This window comes from Orcinus orca, chromosome 12 (genome assembly GCF_937001465.1).
Source record: "Orcinus orca chromosome 12, mOrcOrc1.1, whole genome shotgun sequence".
NCBI lineage: Eukaryota > Metazoa > Chordata > Mammalia > Artiodactyla > Delphinidae > Orcinus > Orcinus orca.
In genome coordinates, this window is record NC_064570.1 from 59,712,362 (window position 1) to 59,730,995 (window position 18,634).

The 18,634-nt window shown below is 37.4% G+C and overlaps 1 protein-coding gene across 6 annotated transcripts in view; it reads left to right on the forward strand.

The window, feature by feature from the left end:
• The first annotated feature begins 4,150 nt into the window (after positions 1 to 4,150).
• MMS22L (MMS22 like, DNA repair protein) overlaps positions 4,151 to 18,634 on the forward strand; it is a 171,843-nt gene continuing 157,359 nt past the window's right edge. For 5 of the 6 annotated variants that reach the window (XR_007470410.1, XR_007470408.1, XR_007470409.1 and 2 more), the window contains exons 1-7: positions 4,151 to 4,602; positions 5,194 to 5,371; positions 6,431 to 6,556; positions 9,847 to 9,896; positions 15,287 to 15,374; positions 15,470 to 15,647; positions 18,145 to 18,235. Coding sequence is in view for 2 of the 6 variants with exons in the window: in XM_004264796.4 (XP_004264844.2) it covers positions 5,208 to 5,371; positions 6,431 to 6,556; positions 9,847 to 9,896; positions 15,287 to 15,374; positions 15,470 to 15,647; positions 18,145 to 18,235 (697 nt within the window). In the remaining 4 variants the exon portion in view is untranslated. Of the gene's footprint in view, positions 4,603 to 5,130; positions 5,372 to 6,430; positions 6,557 to 9,846; positions 9,897 to 15,286; positions 15,375 to 15,469; positions 15,648 to 18,144; positions 18,236 to 18,634 lie in introns of all 6 variants that reach the window. The other variant, XR_007470411.1, reaches the window with a different exon arrangement.

An 18,634-nucleotide genomic window follows, 5' to 3' on the forward strand; every position in this document is an offset into this window, starting at 1 on the left:
ATAGTCATTTTCACAATATTGACTCTTCCAGTCCAAGAACATGGTGTACCTCTCCATCTGTTTGTGTCATCTTTGATTTTTTTTCATCTGTATCTTGTAGTTTTCTGCGTACAGGCCTTTTGCCTCCTTAGGTAGGTTTATCCCTAGGTATTTTATTCTTTTTGTTGCAGTGGTAAATGGGAGTGTTTCCTTAATTTCTCTTTCAGATTTTTCATCATCAGTGTATAGGAATACAAGAGATTTCTGTGTATTAATTTTGTATCATGTGACTTTACTTAATTCATTGATTAGTTCTAGTAGTTTTCTGCTGGCATCTTTAGGATTTTTTATGTATAGTATCATGTCATCTGCAAACAGTGACAGTTTTACTTCTTTGCCAATTTGGATTATTTTTATTTCTTTTTCTTCTCTGATTGCCGTGCTAGGACTTCCAAAACTATGTTGAATAATAGTGGCAAGAGTGGGCACCCAGGAGTATATGTCATCCTTTTTACATATTGCTAGATTTTACTTGGTAAAATTTCTGCCTCTGTTTGTGTGATTGAATTGTATTCCTTTTTCTTGTTTTTGTCAAGTTTTTATGTAAGTGTAATGCTGGCCACATTAAATGAGTTTTGAAGTATTCCATCCCCTTCTTATTTCTGAAAGAGTTAGTATAGAATTGGTACTATTCCTTCCTTAAATATTTGGGAGAATTCAATAGTAAAAGTATCTGGTCCTGAAGTTTTCTTGTAAGAAGTGTGTGATGTGTGTGTGAGTTTAAGTATTAAAATTACTAAGATGAATACAGAGATAGTCGTTATCTTTTTCTTCTTTTGTGAGCTTTGAAGTTGGTGTCTTTCAAGGAAAATGTCCATTTCATTTATGTTTATTGCATAAAGATGTTCTTAATACCCCTATCCTTTTAATACCTGTAGACTTGGTAGTGATGACATCTCTTTAATTCCTGATATGGGGAATTTGTGTCTTCTCTCTTTTTTTCTTGATCAGTCTGGCTAAAGGGTTTATCAGTATACTGATCTTTCCAAAGAATCAACTTTTGGTTTCATTTATTTTCTCTATTCTTCTTTTGTTTCATTTCATTTCATTTATTTCTACTCTTTATTATTTCCTTCATTCACTTGCTTTCATTTTATTTCACTTTTTTTTAGTTTCTTTAGAAGTTTAAATTATTGAATTGAGCTCTTTCCTCTTCTCTAATGTGAGCAGTTAATGTTATAAACTTTGTGTTTTTATTTTCATTTAATTCAATATATTTTCTAATTTTCCTAGTGATTTTGTCTTTAATCCATGGGTTAGTTACAAGTATGTCACTTAATTTCCAAATACTTAGAGATTTTTTTCAGATATCATTCTGTTATTTATATCTAGGTTAACTCCATTGTCATCAGACAATATCCTTTGTATGATTTTTTTAAAGTTGATGAAATTTATTTCATGGATCAAAATATGGTCTATCTTAGTGAATGTTCTATGTGTCAAGAGTATATTCTGATATTGCTGGGTTGAGTCACCTATAAATGTCAGTTAGGTCAAGTTGGTAGTGCTGTTCAAGTCTTGTCATCTACAGTAATTTTCTGTCTACTTGTTCCACCAATTACAGAGACAGGAGTGCTGAGATCTCTGTAATTACTGACTTGAATATTTCCTCTATAAGTGATAGTATTTTTCTCTTTCTGTATATTGAAGCTCTGTTACTTGATATATATATATATATATATTTAATATTTTGTTTTCTTGATAAAATTGACCTCATTTTTGTCAGATTCACTCTCTATGTTTCTTCAGTCTGGACTCTACCCCATGAGCCTGAACTTTATAAGTTACGTCCTTGCCCTCTGCTTTTAGGTTGGTTTTGGCCAACGAGAGACACCAGTTGGCACTGCAGTGTGGAGGGAAAGAGGTTTGGGTATAGGTATACGTTGGAGATATTGTGGGTTTTGTTCCAGACAACCACAATAAAGCAAATATCGCAATAAAGTGAGTCACACAAATTTTTTGGTTTCCCAGTGTATATAAAAGTTATGTTTACACTATATTGTAGTCTATTAAGTGTGTAATAACACTATATCTAAAAAAAGGTATATACCTTAATTAAAAAATACTTTAATGCTAAAAAATGCTAACCCTCATCTAAGCCTTCAGCAAGTTATAATCTTTTTGCTGGTGGACGGTGTTGCCTCAGTGTTGATGGCCACTGACTGATCAGGGTGGTTGTTTCTGAAGCCTGGGGTAGGTGTGGCAATTTCTTAAAAGAAGACAAAAATGAAGTTTGCCACATTGATTGACTCATGAATGATTTCTCTGTGGCATGGAAGGCTGTTTGATAGCATTTTACCCACAGTAGAATGTCTTTCAAAATTGAAGTCAACCCTCTCAAACCCTGTCGCTGCTTTATCAGCTAAGTTTATGTAATATTCTAAATCCTTTGCTGTCATTTCAACAATTAAGTTCGCTTTCTTACATGGGCCTGGTTAGTGGTACCAGGCCCCAAAATAATTATAATAGTATCATCAAAGATCACTGATCACAAATCACTATAATATATATAATAATGAAAAAGTTTGAAATATTGTCATAATTACCAAAATGTGACACAGAGACATGAAGTGAGCAAATGCTGGAGAAACAGTGCCAATAGACTTCTTAGACACAGGGTTACCACAAATCTTCAATTTGTAAAAACACAGTTATCTGGGCAGCACAATAAAGCAAACCACAATAAAATGAGGTCTGCCTGTACTGAATCCTACTAGCTGCTTCCTGTTGGGTTCAGGTTGACACTGACTATGCTCCTCCGTGGCTACCAGGTAGGTGGCTGTCTCCTACAGCAGTTACGTCTCCCTGGGCCCTGGCAATCCCTTTTCCCCTTACCCCTTAGGCCTAAAAGGAATAATGACTCTGATTATTTCTGGGTGCTTCACCATCACTTTTTGTTTTCTGGTAATACCATCCACATCTTTGTAAACTGCCCTTTCATTAAGCACCTTTCAATCACCTCTCTTAAGCATGCCATCTATTACGTGATGGAGATTTTTTTTTTTTTTTGGAAAAATTCTTACTGATATAATATGTATGATAGTACTAGCTTAAGTTATTTCAGAGAATTTATTTAGTTCTTCCCACTCCACTCACTGGTTTAACCAAATTGATCACCCAACATCAGTCACCTGAAAAAGGAAAAAGGGGTCTATTTGAATTTTGAATAGAGGAAGGAGTAACAATGACTATCTGTTGACCCAGGTCTCCTAAACTCAGTGTCACAGCCCAATATTCTCATACCTAGGCATACCTCATACCTATCTATTCTCATACCTAGGCATACCTCATACCTATCTATTTTCTAGAGATTGTCATAGATGACACTATGTGTCATGCTAGAGACACCACATGAACCATTAATGAGTTGCATTGATTCCCAACAAAGCATCAAGTCTCATGGTATACAGGCTGAGCATAAGAGACAGAGCACCCAACACAGAGTCCCTAGGTTGTAGTTGGAATAGAGATCATATTGTTTTTCCCCACCTCATCCTATTTGTCAGAAACTATGCAGTATTCGGTTTGAATAGAGGGAAGTTTTGATAGGTTCTCTGTGCAATAATTAAACCTAGGACAAACTGGGAGAAATGGGCAATGGGGAACACTCTAATTATAGCAGAACATTTAAATGAGAAATTCTCATGTTTTTCTTGGAACTTAAGACAGCTGAAATGTGTTATCTGACTTAGACTGAAAAGTCTTCTGATGAGTAGAATTAAAAAACACTTTAAAAAGATAAAAATGGGAATTCCCTGGTGGTCCAGTGGTTAGGACTCTGTGCTTCCACTGCAGGGGGGCGCCCAGTTGGATCCCTGGTGGGAGAACTAAGATCCCCACAAGCCCCTTGGTCCAAAAAAAAAAAAAAAAAAAGACAAAAATGCCTTAAGTGTACTCTTTACAAACATGTCCAAGTTTAAGCAACTTAAACCTATCCAGATATGTCATTAAAAAAACTTTTTTTAATACGGAAAACAAGTATCACGTGACCTACTCAGTGTTTCCACACACTGGATTAACCTCATTTTTGCACTTGCCTTGCCTTGCCCACAATTCATGAACAACAGGCATCCTCCACCTCAACAAAAGAGCTGCTGGGACGAGGGCAGGAACAAGAGGGGACGGCGCGGCCCTCAAACACCCGCCTGCGACTCACGTCAGCAGAGGTCTTTTGCCAAACTCGGCCGGACGACAACCCCGCGGTCCGTAAGGCTTGCTCACCTTAGCCTCAGTTTCCTTTCTCGGTGAGGCCCAGCCTTTCGGCCCAAAGTACCAATTAAAACTACTGAAGTAAAAAAAAAAAAAACAGAAAGAAAAAAAACCGCAAAACGCCGAACAGACTCCTTGACTGGAAGAATCTCGCGAGAACTTACGGAGCTCTGGCTGTTCCCGCGGAGACCTCGCGAGCGGACCTCCGGGGGCGGGCTGCCCCTTGGCCCCGCCCTTTCTGAGCGCGGGCGCGCCTTGGCGGGAATTTCGCCTTTTTGGGATTTAGACCACACGGGCTAGCTGGCTCTGGTCGGGACCGCCAAGGTGGATCGTTGGGACTGAAAGTGTGAGCAGGTACGACGTGCACCAAACCAGGGGCGCCCCGAGGCGCAGGGAACCGGCTCCCCTCGCCCTTTGGCCGGCCCGCGCGGATCGCTGCCTTGTGCGGACCTGGCGGGGCTTGCCCCCGGCCGGGAGAAGTCGGGTTTGCGCCGGGCCCTACTGATCCTCGCCTGCAGTCTGCGAGGCAGCTTGCAGTTCCAGACACTGCGGGGAAACTGGCTCAGTGCGGTTTAGTAACGTAGCGGAGGACGCAGGTCAAGGCGGGCACTGGAAGTGCAGCTAGATCTGTCCTGCTAACAGTTTTTTCTTCTTCACCCTGCCCTGGGCTGCAGGGTCTGACGTAGAGGGGATTTTAAGTTACTGCCACAGCCGGTCGGGGGTGCATTCTAAGTTCTGACAGCCTTGATCTGGGGGAGTCCGTGGCGGTGAGAGTTGTTGAGGATTTGGCCTTTCGTTTTTTTCCTTTGTGCGGGGGGGGGTGGCGGCTTTTGGGGAACTTTCTGAGGTCACCCCCAATGTCTCGGCCCTCCCCACCTACAGGAATCTCATCACAACTTCTTTGGAGCCCTTAATGATAATCATAATGAACCCCAAACATTTCAGGACATGAAGTAAACATGGATAACTGTCCCGCTGCGTCGACGTTCCTGACCGACAGCTTGGAGCTGGAGCTGGAGACAGAATGGTGCAAACCCCCTTGCTTTTCTTGTGATTTTGACAACAGAGGAGGAGGAAAACATTTTTCTGGAGAGTCCTACCTTTCCAGCGGAGCTCTTAAGCGGTGGGTAAAAAGTCGGAAACTTTGTTTTTCCCTATTCAGATTTTTTATCAGTCTGTTTAGGAATGTTATTTAATTATGAGTTAAGTCCATTAAACTTTAATGTTCATCAGGCAATGTTCTTGTAAATCGGCTTAGTATATCACACAGATGCAAGCTATTAGCTCTGTTGGGTTCCTGGTTAGAGCACACCTGAAAGATATTTGCAAGGAGGACTTTCTTGTTACCTGATGTTCTCTGACCTCACTGCTGCCTCAGCTTTGGAGTAAGGAGCTGGGCACTAATTTACTTGAAGTGAATTCTGAACTACCTGGGCTTTTTGAAGTCCCATTTCCTTCTAAAACATGAGATAATATTCTGAAGCATCTCAATAATTAAGACATGCACATTTTTTGTTGCCCCAGTGTCTTCTCACTCTGTATATTTAAACATATAGAAATCTTATAGACTTATTTTTTTTAAACTTTCTAATAAATGCGCCAGATTGTGTAAGTTCACAGGAATGTTATCTTCAAAGCTCTTGTCTGGACATGTGTATACACATATTGCAGTAAAATTGCTGTTGCTGAAATATTTTGGAAATACCTGCTGAGGCAATTTCAGTCGGAAAGGAAACCATTTTTGTTGATTATTACAGTTGTACCTTCTTTGAGACCTTAAACGATATTACTCAACTTGATTATACCCTTCTTTAGACATGGCTCAGAATACCTTTTAACTGTCTTAAAAATTAAATGTCCCCTCAAAGGGTGAAATTCTACAACTGAAGACCACAGTTGAAGACAGGTGAAAGTATGTTCCCTAGACCCCTTTCCACATTTTTCCCTCAAACTATATTGCTCTTTAAACTTTTTTTTTATCACAGTATAGGGTTGAATTCTTAATACAGTCCAGTTGTACTGTTACTGAGATATAAGGTACCAAGGCACTTCCTTACTTTATAACATCATTGTTGACATGTCATGTGTAACATGGATTCATATAATGTCAAAAAAAACACCTCATGCTATAGTATGGGATATAGCATACTTTTTATGAGATTAAATCAGAGTTTCATTTCAGACTGATTTTGAATCTTGATCCTTTACCAACTAATTTTGAAGAGGATACAGTGGAAATATTTGGCATTCAATGGGTTACTGAAACAGCATTAGTGAATTCATCTAGAGTTCTCTTTCATCTCTTGAGGTATGTTTTGTCTTTTATTTTAAAACTGCCATTGAGTGTAGATGCTTTTCAGATTTAAGTTACATTGCTGGGTGGTTTCTAATACTGATATTACAAAAGCACCTGTAGAATTGTGATTGCTGCTTACTTGATTATCTTATCAGTAACAACAATTAAGCAATAATGTTTGATGGAGTAATGGTTTTAATGAGTTCTTTTTTAGTGATTTTCAGAATTTTTATTTTTCTGTATTTGACATCATATATTGAAGACAAATATTTTAGGCTTTGAACTATTCCATAATTTTGGAAGAAAAATAAAATCTTTTGTTGCTTAATAGTCATAATTTTTCAGTAATCTTTAGAGAATGAACTCAGACTTCCAAATATATTTTTCAGACTATAATAGAATATGTAATAGAAATATGATTAACCTGGACATTAAAAATATTTTTAATAAAAATTTTCAAACATACACAAATGTAGAGAGAATAGTATAACGAACCTCCATATACCCTCCCTCAGTTATGATAAATATCAAGGGTTTATCACATTTCCTTCATCTGTCCTTATCCCTCTACTCTTGGCTTAAGTATTTCTTAAGCAAATTCCAGGCATCATGTCATCTCACCCTTAATTACGTCAGTATGTATCTCTTAAAAATATGAACTTATTTTTTAAACATAAACATTACCTCATAATCACAATTAACGAAATTGAAATAATTCTTCATTATTATTTAAAACCCAGTCCATAATTCAGATTTTAGATTTGGAATCACTTATTAAAGGCAAATTATTAGCCCAAAATACATTAAGAATGTATACATTGGGGCTTCCCTGGTGCCTTAGTGGTTGAGAGTCCGCCTGCCAGTGCAGGAGACACGGGTTCATGCCCCGGTCTAGGAAGATCCCACATGCCGCGGAGCAGCTGGGCCCGTGAGCCATGGCCGCTGAGCCTGCGTGTCTGGAGCCTATGCTCCGCAACGGGAGAGGCCACAGCAGGGAGAGGCCTGTGTACCACAAAAAAAAAATAAAAAAGAATGTATACATGGTAATTCTAAAATTTATATGGAACCACAAAAGATCCCAAATTGCCAAAACAATCCTGAGAAAGAAGAGCAAAGCTAGAGACATCACACTTTCTGATTTCAAACTGTATTAGAATGGTATAGTAAACAAACAGTATGTTATTGGCATAAAAACAGACACATAGGTGAATGGAACAGAATTGAGGGCCCAGAAAACCCCACACATATAGGGACAATTAATTTATGGAAAAAGAGCAAAGAACATAACATTAAAGGGCAGTCTTCAATAAATGGTGTTGGGAAAATTGGACAGCCATAGGCAAAAGAATGAAACTAGACCACTGTCTTACATCATACACAAAAATTAACTCAAGATGCATTAAAAGCTTGAATATAAGACCTGAAACCATAAAATGTATAGAAGAAAATATAGGCAGTAACCTCATTGACATCAGTCTTAGCAATATTTTTGTGGCTCTAAGTCCAAAAGCAAGGGAAACAAGCAAAGATAAACAAATGTGACTACATCGAACTAAAAAGGTACTCACAGCAGAGGAAACCATCGTCAAAGTGAAAAGGCAACCTACTGAATGAGAGAAAATAATTTGCAAATCATATATTTGGTTAATATGAGGGGTTACTATCCAAAATATATAAAGAATTCATATAGCTCAACAGCAACAACAATAACAACAAATCTGATTAAAAAATGGGCAGAGGATCTGAACATATATTTTTCCAAAGAATACTTGCAGATTACCAACAGGCATATATGAGAAGATGTTCAACATGACCATTAAGGGAATGCAAATCAAAACCACAGTGAGATGTCACCTCACACCTGTTAGAATGGCTGTTATCAAAAAGACGAGAAATAACAAACGAAGATGTGAAGAAAAGGGAATCCTCATGCCCTGTTGGTGGGAGTGTAAATTGGTGCAGTCACTATGGAAAAGTGTGGAGGTTCTTCAAAAAGTTAAGAATAGAGCTACCTATGACCCAGCTATTCCACTTCTGGGTATTTATCTGAAGGGCATAGAAACACTAATTTGAAAAGATATATTCACCCCCTGTGTTCATTGCAGCATTATTTTTAACAGTCAAGATATGAAGATATGGAAACAACCTAAGTGTCCTTCAATGGATGAATGGATGAAGGAATTTTAAATATTTGTATACACACATATACACACACACACACACACACACACACAATGAAATACCATTCAGACTTAAAAATGAGTGAAATCATGCCATTTGCAGTAACATGGATGGACCTTGAGGGTATTATACTTAGTGAAATAAGTCAGACAGAGAAAGACAAATACTATATGATTTCACTAATATATGGAATCTAAATAAAGTAAATGAACAAACAAAATAAAACAAAAACAAACTCTTAGTTACAGAGAACAGATCAGTGGTTACCAGAGGGGAAGGGGTTTAGTAGGTGGGTGAAAAAGGTGAAGGGAGTCAACTGTATGGTGATGGATAGTAATTAGGCTTGTGGTGGTGATCATGTTGTAGTGTACACAGATGTGGAATTATAGTGCTGTATACTTGAAACTTATATAATTAAAAGAAGAATGTATACATGGTACATTTAAATGAAAATGGAAAGTTGGAGGGATTTCCCCTCTCACCCTCATCCCATGGAACCTGTGCCATATTATGTGTTTTATTGGGAAAATAGGCTGTGTGAGTGATTCTGTATAATCCTAAACATTATAGAATGAGTTGAGTCTTACCCAGGACGTAGGTTATGAATGTGGCTCAATCTTTAAGGAGCTGAAAGGCAACTAGGAAGAATGGCAAGAGAAGATTATTCTCAGAAATTAAGGTGGAACATCGTAAGTTAAAACTTCCCCTGATTAGTCTACATTACATATTCTATTCCTCTTGAGAACTCCTATTGTGTAACTACATGATACAATTTAACATTTCATTATATAACTGTTAACCTAGGATGTTTTATATAACCATCTTAAACTTCTTAAAGATATAAACAGTATCTTCCTGATGGGGAAATGTATGATATTTTATATAATTTTTGAGATAAATGTAGCTGTTAGTAGATCTTTTTGGGAGGTCAAAGACATGTTTTATTTTCTCTCAGAGTCTTTATTACCTGAAGCTGACAGTAATAAACATTCATGAAGTGTTAAACATTATTCACGAATTAGCGGCATTAAAGCTGTGTAAAAGATTTGGAAATACTGTGTAATTGTTGCATGCTTTAAACTACTCTAAAACTAATTCTCACCTTACATTTTTTAAATTAGGCAACAGCTCTACAACTTGGAAACCTTATTACAGGCCAACTGTGATTTTGGTAAGTTTTAAGTATGTTTAATGGCAAAAAGAAATGGTGCTCCCTTACAGTGAATTGTACATGGATCTATGATGTGTCATTGGGCTATCATAATAACATGAAGGAAGTGATAGTTCAGAAGTTCAGGATACAGTTATATTTAGTGTTCAGAAAAAGTATGACACTTAAATTTTGTTTGTAGATGAAATTTATAGTATTTTTCCAAATCTGCAAGTAAAATTAAGGCTAAACATCTTTGAAGTGAATTAGTAACTTGCTTTGGGGGTGGGGAGTGGGCTGGAGAACGTAGAGAAATAGAAAGTGCTGGACCTCATGCTGTCTTTCTTGTTTTTCTTTTCTGCTTTCTCTTTTCGTTTTTTTTTAATTTTATTTATTTATTCTTATTTTTGGCTGCATTTGGTCTTTGTAGCTGCGTGCGGGCTTTCTCTAGTTGCAGTGAGCGGGAGCTACTCTTTGTTGCAATGTGCGGGCTTCTCATTGCAGAGGCTTCTCTTTGTTGTGGAGCATGGGCTCTAGGTGTACGGGCTTCAGTACTTGTGGCACTTGGACTCCGTAGTTGTGGCTTGTGGACTCTAGAGCGCAGGCTCAGTAGTTGTGGCACACAGCCCTAGTTGCTCCACGGCATGTATGATCCTCCCGGACCAGGGCTTGAACCTGTGTCCCCTGCATTGGCAGGCGGATTCTTAACCACTGCGCCACCAGGGAAGTCCCTGTTTGTTTTTAACATTTAATGGATTACTGATTTGTGGGGGAATTGGTATAGTTAAGGTAGTGAAGGGAATTGAAGGGCAGTATGTTTTAGTTCAGGCTAGCTGCTTCTCGTTTCTAACAATTCTGGTACAGTGTAGTATTTAGAATCATGACTCTGTGGTCAGCCTGGGTTCTAACCCTAGCTAATTGTGGGTCTCACACTAGGTAATAGTTCCCACCATTGAGTTCTTGTGAGGACTAAATGACATAATGTGTGTTAGGTGCTTAGCCTAGTATCTGTTATTAGTGATGCCCAGCAAGCAAAGATCACTTGGAACCCACCTTTGAAGGGTTTATTAGCTTAGGAAGCAAGGGGGAGATATACATCATGAGGAACAGTTGGGGCTTCTCAGTAAGAGGAAGTAGGGAGGGGCTTTTGACAGGGTATGCACTTGTGCTGGCTGATTTGGGGTAGAGTTTAAGGGGGCTGTGGCTTTATTCTGGATTTGATGCTGTTAAGAAGCAGGAGCAATTTGATGACTAAGTTAATTTTTATTTTTCTCCAGAAGGTGGGACACGCAGCAGGAGGCAAGGGAAGATTCTAATTTGTAATGAAGCAATAGTCATTTTAGCTGGAAGAGGAGGGTAGTCTGTTTCTGTATTTTGTTTGTTTTTGTGTGGTTGTATAGTGCCTTGTTTCTGTGTCAGACATGATTACAGAGAGGTTTTGTGTTTTTCTTGTTTCACCATAATCATGGAGTGATCTTGTATGATTATTTTTGATATTGTATGACAACTGTTTAATTTCAGTAGGGAGTGTCATGGCCTAATTGTTAGTTATCAGCTGTCAGGGCTGTTTTATTTGTTTTGTTAGTTTGTCCTCAGTAAATGTTGGATATTACTGTTTCATTATCACCTGGGTCCCTGCTTCATGCCAGGTACTGTGCAAGGTGCTGATGAATCAAAGAGGAAAATTATGCTGCTGAAGAGTTTGCAGTTGAGTAAGACAGATAAACAAGCATAGTCAGCATGGTAGATGGAAGAGTGTAGTAACAGAGGCATGCAAAAGCTGCTACAGGAGCCAAGGGCTTTATCCGTTTATGTGCCCATCACTGAGTGATGGCAGATCTGGGTCTTCAAGGATGAGGAGGAATTAGCCAGGCAAAAGATTTTGGAGAAGTTTTGGGGATAGGAGAAGTTTTGGGGATAGGATGAGTTCCAGGTAGAAACAACTGTATAGACAAAGACATTGAGGTATATAAAAACATAAAAGTTCAGGGAGCAGGGAGTAAGTAATAATTACGTATGGTTGGACTCAAGTGTGTGTGAGTGGTTAATTTTTGGAAGGGATGCAATCATAAGTGTCTTCGTAAGCAATGCCAAAGACCCAGAATTTTATTTTGAAACTCCTGGAGAGTGTCTATAAGATTGTAGTGGAAACAGCAAAAATACCTTTACTATATAGAGTGACTTAATTAAATTGGGTTTGTGGAAGGCATTTATTGAGCAAGATTATTCTTTGAAAAGCACTTACTGACCTAAAATTACTACAATGGACTATTTTTTGAAATGGTTACTTGTTACACTGACATTTTGGCTGGTATTATTACTTAAAAAACTTACTGACAGATTTGTTGGGCAGGTTAGCAGTATTAAAGACTATCCCTACATAAGCTTACTCCTGCCATGCAGCTGTGTCAGGGCTTTGTTAATAAACTCATGTAAACCCTTGTCCCTTAACCCTCCCCAGAAATCCCTTATTTAGGGTCACTTACTGAAGTGCATATGGTTCTTATTCTGTTGATTTTACTCCCTGGATTGCTTTCCTGTTGAGGCAGAATAGCATACACAATATGTTATTTTTTACTGATACCTGTTATTAAATATAGCTTTTGATGTTACCCCTTTTTCAGATATTGTATTTTTTTTGTCCCTAGGCATTTCATTTGGATTTTTTTTTATGCCTTCCACTGTTTTTAGCTTCATTGACTGCAGATTCTTTCATCATTGCCATTTCTGGGTCTGTTTGTATGGTTGATTTTTCTTCTAGTTTTATGATACATTTTTCTGCTCTTTTGAACATCTAGTAATTTTTTATTGTGTGATGGACATTATAGATTTTACGTTGCTGCTTTCTGAATTTTCTTGTATTCCTAAAACTAGTGTTGAATTTTGTTCTGGCTTACTGTTGAGTACTTGTAATTCATGGGATCTTTTTGAGGCTTGTTGTATATTTTGTTAGGACTTTTAAAAAGTAACCTTTAGTCTAATGTTAATTTAGCTCTAGTAAGGCTTCTGAGGATTCTTTGTGGTGTATTTTTTTTTTTCATTCTTGCTGGTGGGAACTTGAATTGTTCCCTGGTTTGAGTAAGCTTTGTTGGGAATTGTTTTCTGATATTTTTCTCTGGCCTACAGATCAGTACTTAGTCAAAGACTCAAAGGGGACCCTCTGTACATTTCTAGGGCTCCTTTTTTTTTTTTTTTTGTGGTATGCGGGCCTCTCACTGTTGTGGCCTCTCCCGTTGCGGAGCACAGGCTCCAGACGCGCAGACTCAGCGGCCATGGCTCACGGGCCTAGCCGCTTCGCGGCACGTGGGATCTTCCCAGACCGGGGCACGAACCCGTGTCCCCTGCATCGGCAGGCAGAGTCTCAACCACTGCGCCACCAGGGAAGCCCTAAGGCTCTTTTTTTTGTGTAGCTTTCTTTCTTCTTTGGTACTTTTACCCTGCAAATTTAGACTACCCTAAACTGAGATATCATGTCTCTTTGACTCAGTGATTTGGACTCTGAATTCTCTCTCCCTGTGCTGCAGCCTATAAACTGTCTCTAGGTGAGAAGCTGGTGCAATCTTACGACTTCTCTCTGGGATAGCAGTCTTGTGTTGCCTTTGTCCAATGCCTGAAAATTATTGTTTTACTTTTTTTGGTTTTCTAGTTTAAGGTGGGAGCTGGGTAATTCTGATTCCTTTTACTCCATCGTGGCTGGATGCAGCAGTTCACGGCAGTTTTTTTTTTTTTTAATTTATTTATTTTTGGCTGCATTGGGTCTTTGTGGGCTGCACGTGGGCTTTCTTTAGTTGTGGTGAGGAGGGTCTACTCTTCATTGTGGTGCGTGGGCTTCTCATTGTGGTGGCTTCTCTTGTGGCAGAGCATGGGCTCTAGGTGCTCGGGCTTCAGTAGTTGTGGCCTGTGGGCGCAGGCTCAGTAGTTGTGGTGCATGGGCTTAGTTACTCCACGGCATGTGGGATCTTCCCAGACCAGGACTTGAATCCGTGTCCCCTGCATTGGCAGGCAGATTTTTAAGCACTGCGCCAAACCACTGCACCACCAGGGAATCCCACAGTGGTTGTTTTTACGAGAGTACTTCATTTACGGGCTGAGAATTGTGACACTGGGGGATCATATGACTTTTGTAAGCGAAGTATAATTAAGCTATAAAAGTGCACTGCACTGTTTGGTATGTAGATATATGGACATCATCTTTATGCTTATGCTCCTGTTTTGCCAAAATAGTATCCACATTTGCTCATTTGAATACAAATTTAAAAATAAATTTTGCCTTATGTTTAATATGGGTGATAATTTGTTGCCTATAGTAAGTTTTTTCCCCCCTTCTCCTGCCTCTCCTTTACCAGCTCCTCCTCCCTCAGGTTTACTACAAATAATCAGTCTCCTCAGGTCTCAGTTTGAGTCTCCTCTCTGTACATCTTTTCCTACATGTACGATCTCATCAGTTCCTTTATTTCTAAATGATAACAACTCCAAAAGGTTTACCTACATTCCAGACTTCTCCTTTGCACTGCAGGCCTTGCATGTCAAACTGCCTGACATCTGTCCTTGGATTGCTTAGATAGTGCAAAGAGTACATCTGTGATGTCTTCCAAAACGAGTTGACACTGCCCATGTTTTCTCCACTCATTACATGGTGCTAACAGTTGCCTATATGTCATTCTTCATTCTTTATTTTCCTTTAAACTCATATCATCCATCGGATTCCCAGTAGGTTTATGACCAAAATATACCTTCAGCCTATCCATTTTCCTATGATCTCTTGAATTACTGCTATAGGGCTCTTAACACATCCTCCTTTGCCCCTCTATCATCTGTGTACAAAATCTGCTTTAAATGTATATCAGTTCCTGTTCCTCCTAGATCAAAACCCAATGAAAGGCCATCTACTGTATTTCAATGAAATCAAAACTCCTTATTATGACTTGTAAGGCCCCAAATGACTTATTCCTATGTCTCTCAACCCATGCCGTCTTTCCCTCACTTCAACATTTACATCAGCAAAAATTAGCAAAAATTATCTGGGTGGTTGCTATGTGCAAAACACTCATAACCACTCTAGGGCAAATGAGTAAAACAGAAAACAAAAGCAGAGAAAACATGATGAGAATTATAGGTAAGTGAGAAAGAAAGAAGACTGGCAACATGTGACATCAGTGAAGCCAGGTGTAGTGAATGCTCCTATAAGGGCAAGTTAATTGAGCACAAGTGGTGCCCGTTAGATTGGACAACATGATTTCACTGGTGACCTTACTAAGAGCAGTATGGGGGGTGGGGGATGGTAAGCACCATATAGGAGTCAGTTGAAAAAATGAAAAGCTAGAGAATTGCTACTTATATGGCTCACAATTTTTTTGTCGCTGCCCACTGTTTATTTAAACAATGATTAACATTATCTATTTTGGTTTTAGGGAAGATATCAACCCTACATTGCAAAGCAGCCAATATTAGGCAGCAGTGCATAACATTTCTTCATTATGTTAAAGTCTTCATTTTCAGGTAGGCTGTCAGATGAGTAATATGAATAATGCATGAATTTCTGAGTGCAAATTTATCCAGACTCTAATTGCTTATTGTATCTCATCGTGTTTTAGGTCCCTGCAAGTACAAAATGCTGAAAGTCATGTTCCTGTCCATCCCTACCAGACTTTGGAGGCACAGCTTCCCTCAGTGTTGATTGATGAGCTTCATGGATTACTCTTGTATATAGGACACCTATCAGAACTTCCCATTATTAATACAGGAGCATTTGTAAATCAAAACCAGACTAAGGTTTGCTTTGTTTCATTTAATGTTTAAAGTATCAGGTATTTTTTCCTCCCCACATGGACTATTCATTCAAGAATGAGGGAAATTAGTCAAGAGTGTAGTTCTTGGACCACACTGCCTGAGTTGAAATACTGGCTCCTCCTTTTGTTAATTATGTGCCATCAGGCAAATAACACCTCTTGCTTCAGTCTTTCCATCTGTGTAATTGGTTTAGCTTCCTAGAGTTATTGGGAGAATTGAATAATTAAAATGCATAAAGTGCTTAGATGTAGTTTACGTTGAATCAGTGATAACTATTCTTCCAGTTGTAACAATGCAAATGTTTAAAAGTTTCAAAGTAAATCAAATAACCTTTGTTTTCTAAAGTTTGTATACTCTTTGCCACTGATAAAAGTTTGGGCAAACACTATTTTATATTATAGTAAGATTCAAGAAGATCATCTTTAAAAAGCTATGCTTTCAGAACCACATCATTATGTCTGTTCTGGCTTTTGAGATATTTTCAGAATATGATTAAGATTGTTTTAACTGTGCCCCCCTTTTTTTTCCTACCTGTGATGATCAGTCTCTCTGGTTTGGTTTATAAAAATGTGTTAGCATGATCCAACCTGTGGATGTAATTAACAAATTCTTCATAGGAAAATGTGAGCTGCTGTGAGTGACAAATTATAATTTCCCGTGGCATTCCCTGAATTCTCAATCTCCTCTCTTTGACTTCACCAATTTTAATAACATTCAGTTTTTAGGAACGAGTCTTTGCCAAAATACAAGATACAATTAAATGTTTCTATTTCTGTGAAATTTAACAATAATAAAAAATTGACTCTTCTTATTAGGGATCAATATATGTAATAATAAAAGTAAATAGAATTCCAACTGAATTCACAGGTGAATATATCTAATCCATAGAAACCAAATAGGTAATTGTTTTTAATCATGTCAGTTAATAAAGATTCGTGGGTGGATTGTGCTGGGAGGGATATTTTTCTTTCTTTTTAGTCTCTGTAAATTGGACTGATTTTTATTTTCTGAATATCCATCAAATGCTTAAGAAAATTAAAATTAATAATTTATCTAGCAGCAGAAATAAAAAAATGTGTGCAAGTGTCCTCAAACTAGGTTTTGCCTTTCATAGGCTTTTAATTAGACAGACTTGAAAGTATAGGTTATTTGAAGATCAGAAGACTGAATTTTTAAAGCAGGGGAATGGAGTCTTTAACACATAAACAAAAAAATCATATGCTGAAATACTGTTCTCTTCTGAAATATCAGCAAAACGAAAAAATCATAAAATAAAAAGCATCTTTCAAGACTCTATATATTTCCTATATTTTACCATTCTCATATATGAAGGCTAATGCTTTAATTGGTATTTACAGTTGAGCATCTGTCTTTTATACTTTTTTAGGGACTTTTTAAAATTAGAGATACTATTTGTTGGTATGATGTATTACGAATATTTTCATTTATCTTTTTTTTCAGCAGTTAAGCTGATTTGCTAGGTAGATAGATGATTTAAGTTTTTTTATATAGTTATATTTATCAGTTTTTTTCTTTGGTATCATTCCTATGTTATTGTAAAAAACATACTTTTTTTTTTTACATTTATCTCTTTAATTTATCTCTTTTTAAAAAATGTACTGTGAGGTAGGAAATCTAGTTTCTTACAGATGAATAAGTTAATAATCCTGTCTCATTGAATGACCTATGCTTTCCCCACTGATTTGACATATCATGTGTATCCATTTCTCTCTTCCCTATTTTTGCTATTTACTATCTATTCCTGAGGCAGCACTGTTTTATTAGTGTTGTGTTTTATTTTGTTTGCATGTTTGATAAGGCAAGACCCCTCTCCATCATTCATCATAGTTGTTTTAATAAAAAGTATGTATCATTGTATTATTTTAGTGATTCGAAATGTTGACTGGAGAAAGTTTATTGATAATCTGCTAGCACAGTAAAGAGCACTGGCTTTTGAATCAGGTAGAATTAGGTTTGAATCCTAAAGCATTAATTGAGGGGTAAATTTCTTCACCACTTTTAACTTTAGTTTCTTTATGGGCATGACAGTAGTGTCTAAATGATAATCCAGAAGTTCTTGTTAAAATATCTTATGGAAGTTCCTGGGTATTCATTACATTTAAAAACATATTTCCTAGCTAAAGTCTAAAACAAAATCATGAAAATAAGTGTTTAAAGAAATTCATTTACTGCCTTGCAGCTGTAGTAGAATCTCAGTTGGTTGGTAGGGGCCTTTACTATACAAGTCTGTTCAGCAGCCCCAAGGTGGGTCTGTCTTAAACAACATCAGTTAAGAATATATCTTGCTTTTAAAGATCTCCAGTGAAAAAATCCTCTAATGAACAAGACAGAGGTTTCTCTTGAGCTTTTAAATAGTGTTAGGTTAACTTGTGCATTATGGAGGAGTGTTGTGACATGCTATAAAATACCTAATAAAGTGTTATGAATTTTCAGTCACAGTTTTTAATGTCATTCACAGCTTTTCCCACCATCATGGCATTTGTTACATCTCCACTTAGATATCCATTGGCTAGTGCTGGAAATTCTTCACATGCTTGGTGAAAAATTGAGTAAGTTTATGGATTTCTGATTTATGTCCTTTTTTAATGTAAATGTTTTTTAATCTAAATTGTTTTTTAAAATTATACAATAAGTGCTTTCTGATTATTATTATTTTTTTAATCAAACAGTAACCAAACTAAAAAGTGAAGGTCTTACTTCTTTTTTCTAGAGATAACTACTGGCAATGGCTTGGTCCATTTATCCATCCATCCATACTTACTATCTATTAGTATACATATATGGAAACTCATAGGTAGGGTTTTTGTTTTTCTTTCTAACCACAAATGGTATCATCATATTGTCCTATGTAGGGTTTCATTTAACAGTTTTTTAGAGATCTGTTCATGTTAGTTCATACAGTTTTATGGACCTATCATAATTTATTTAGCCAAGTCTATTTTTTGATA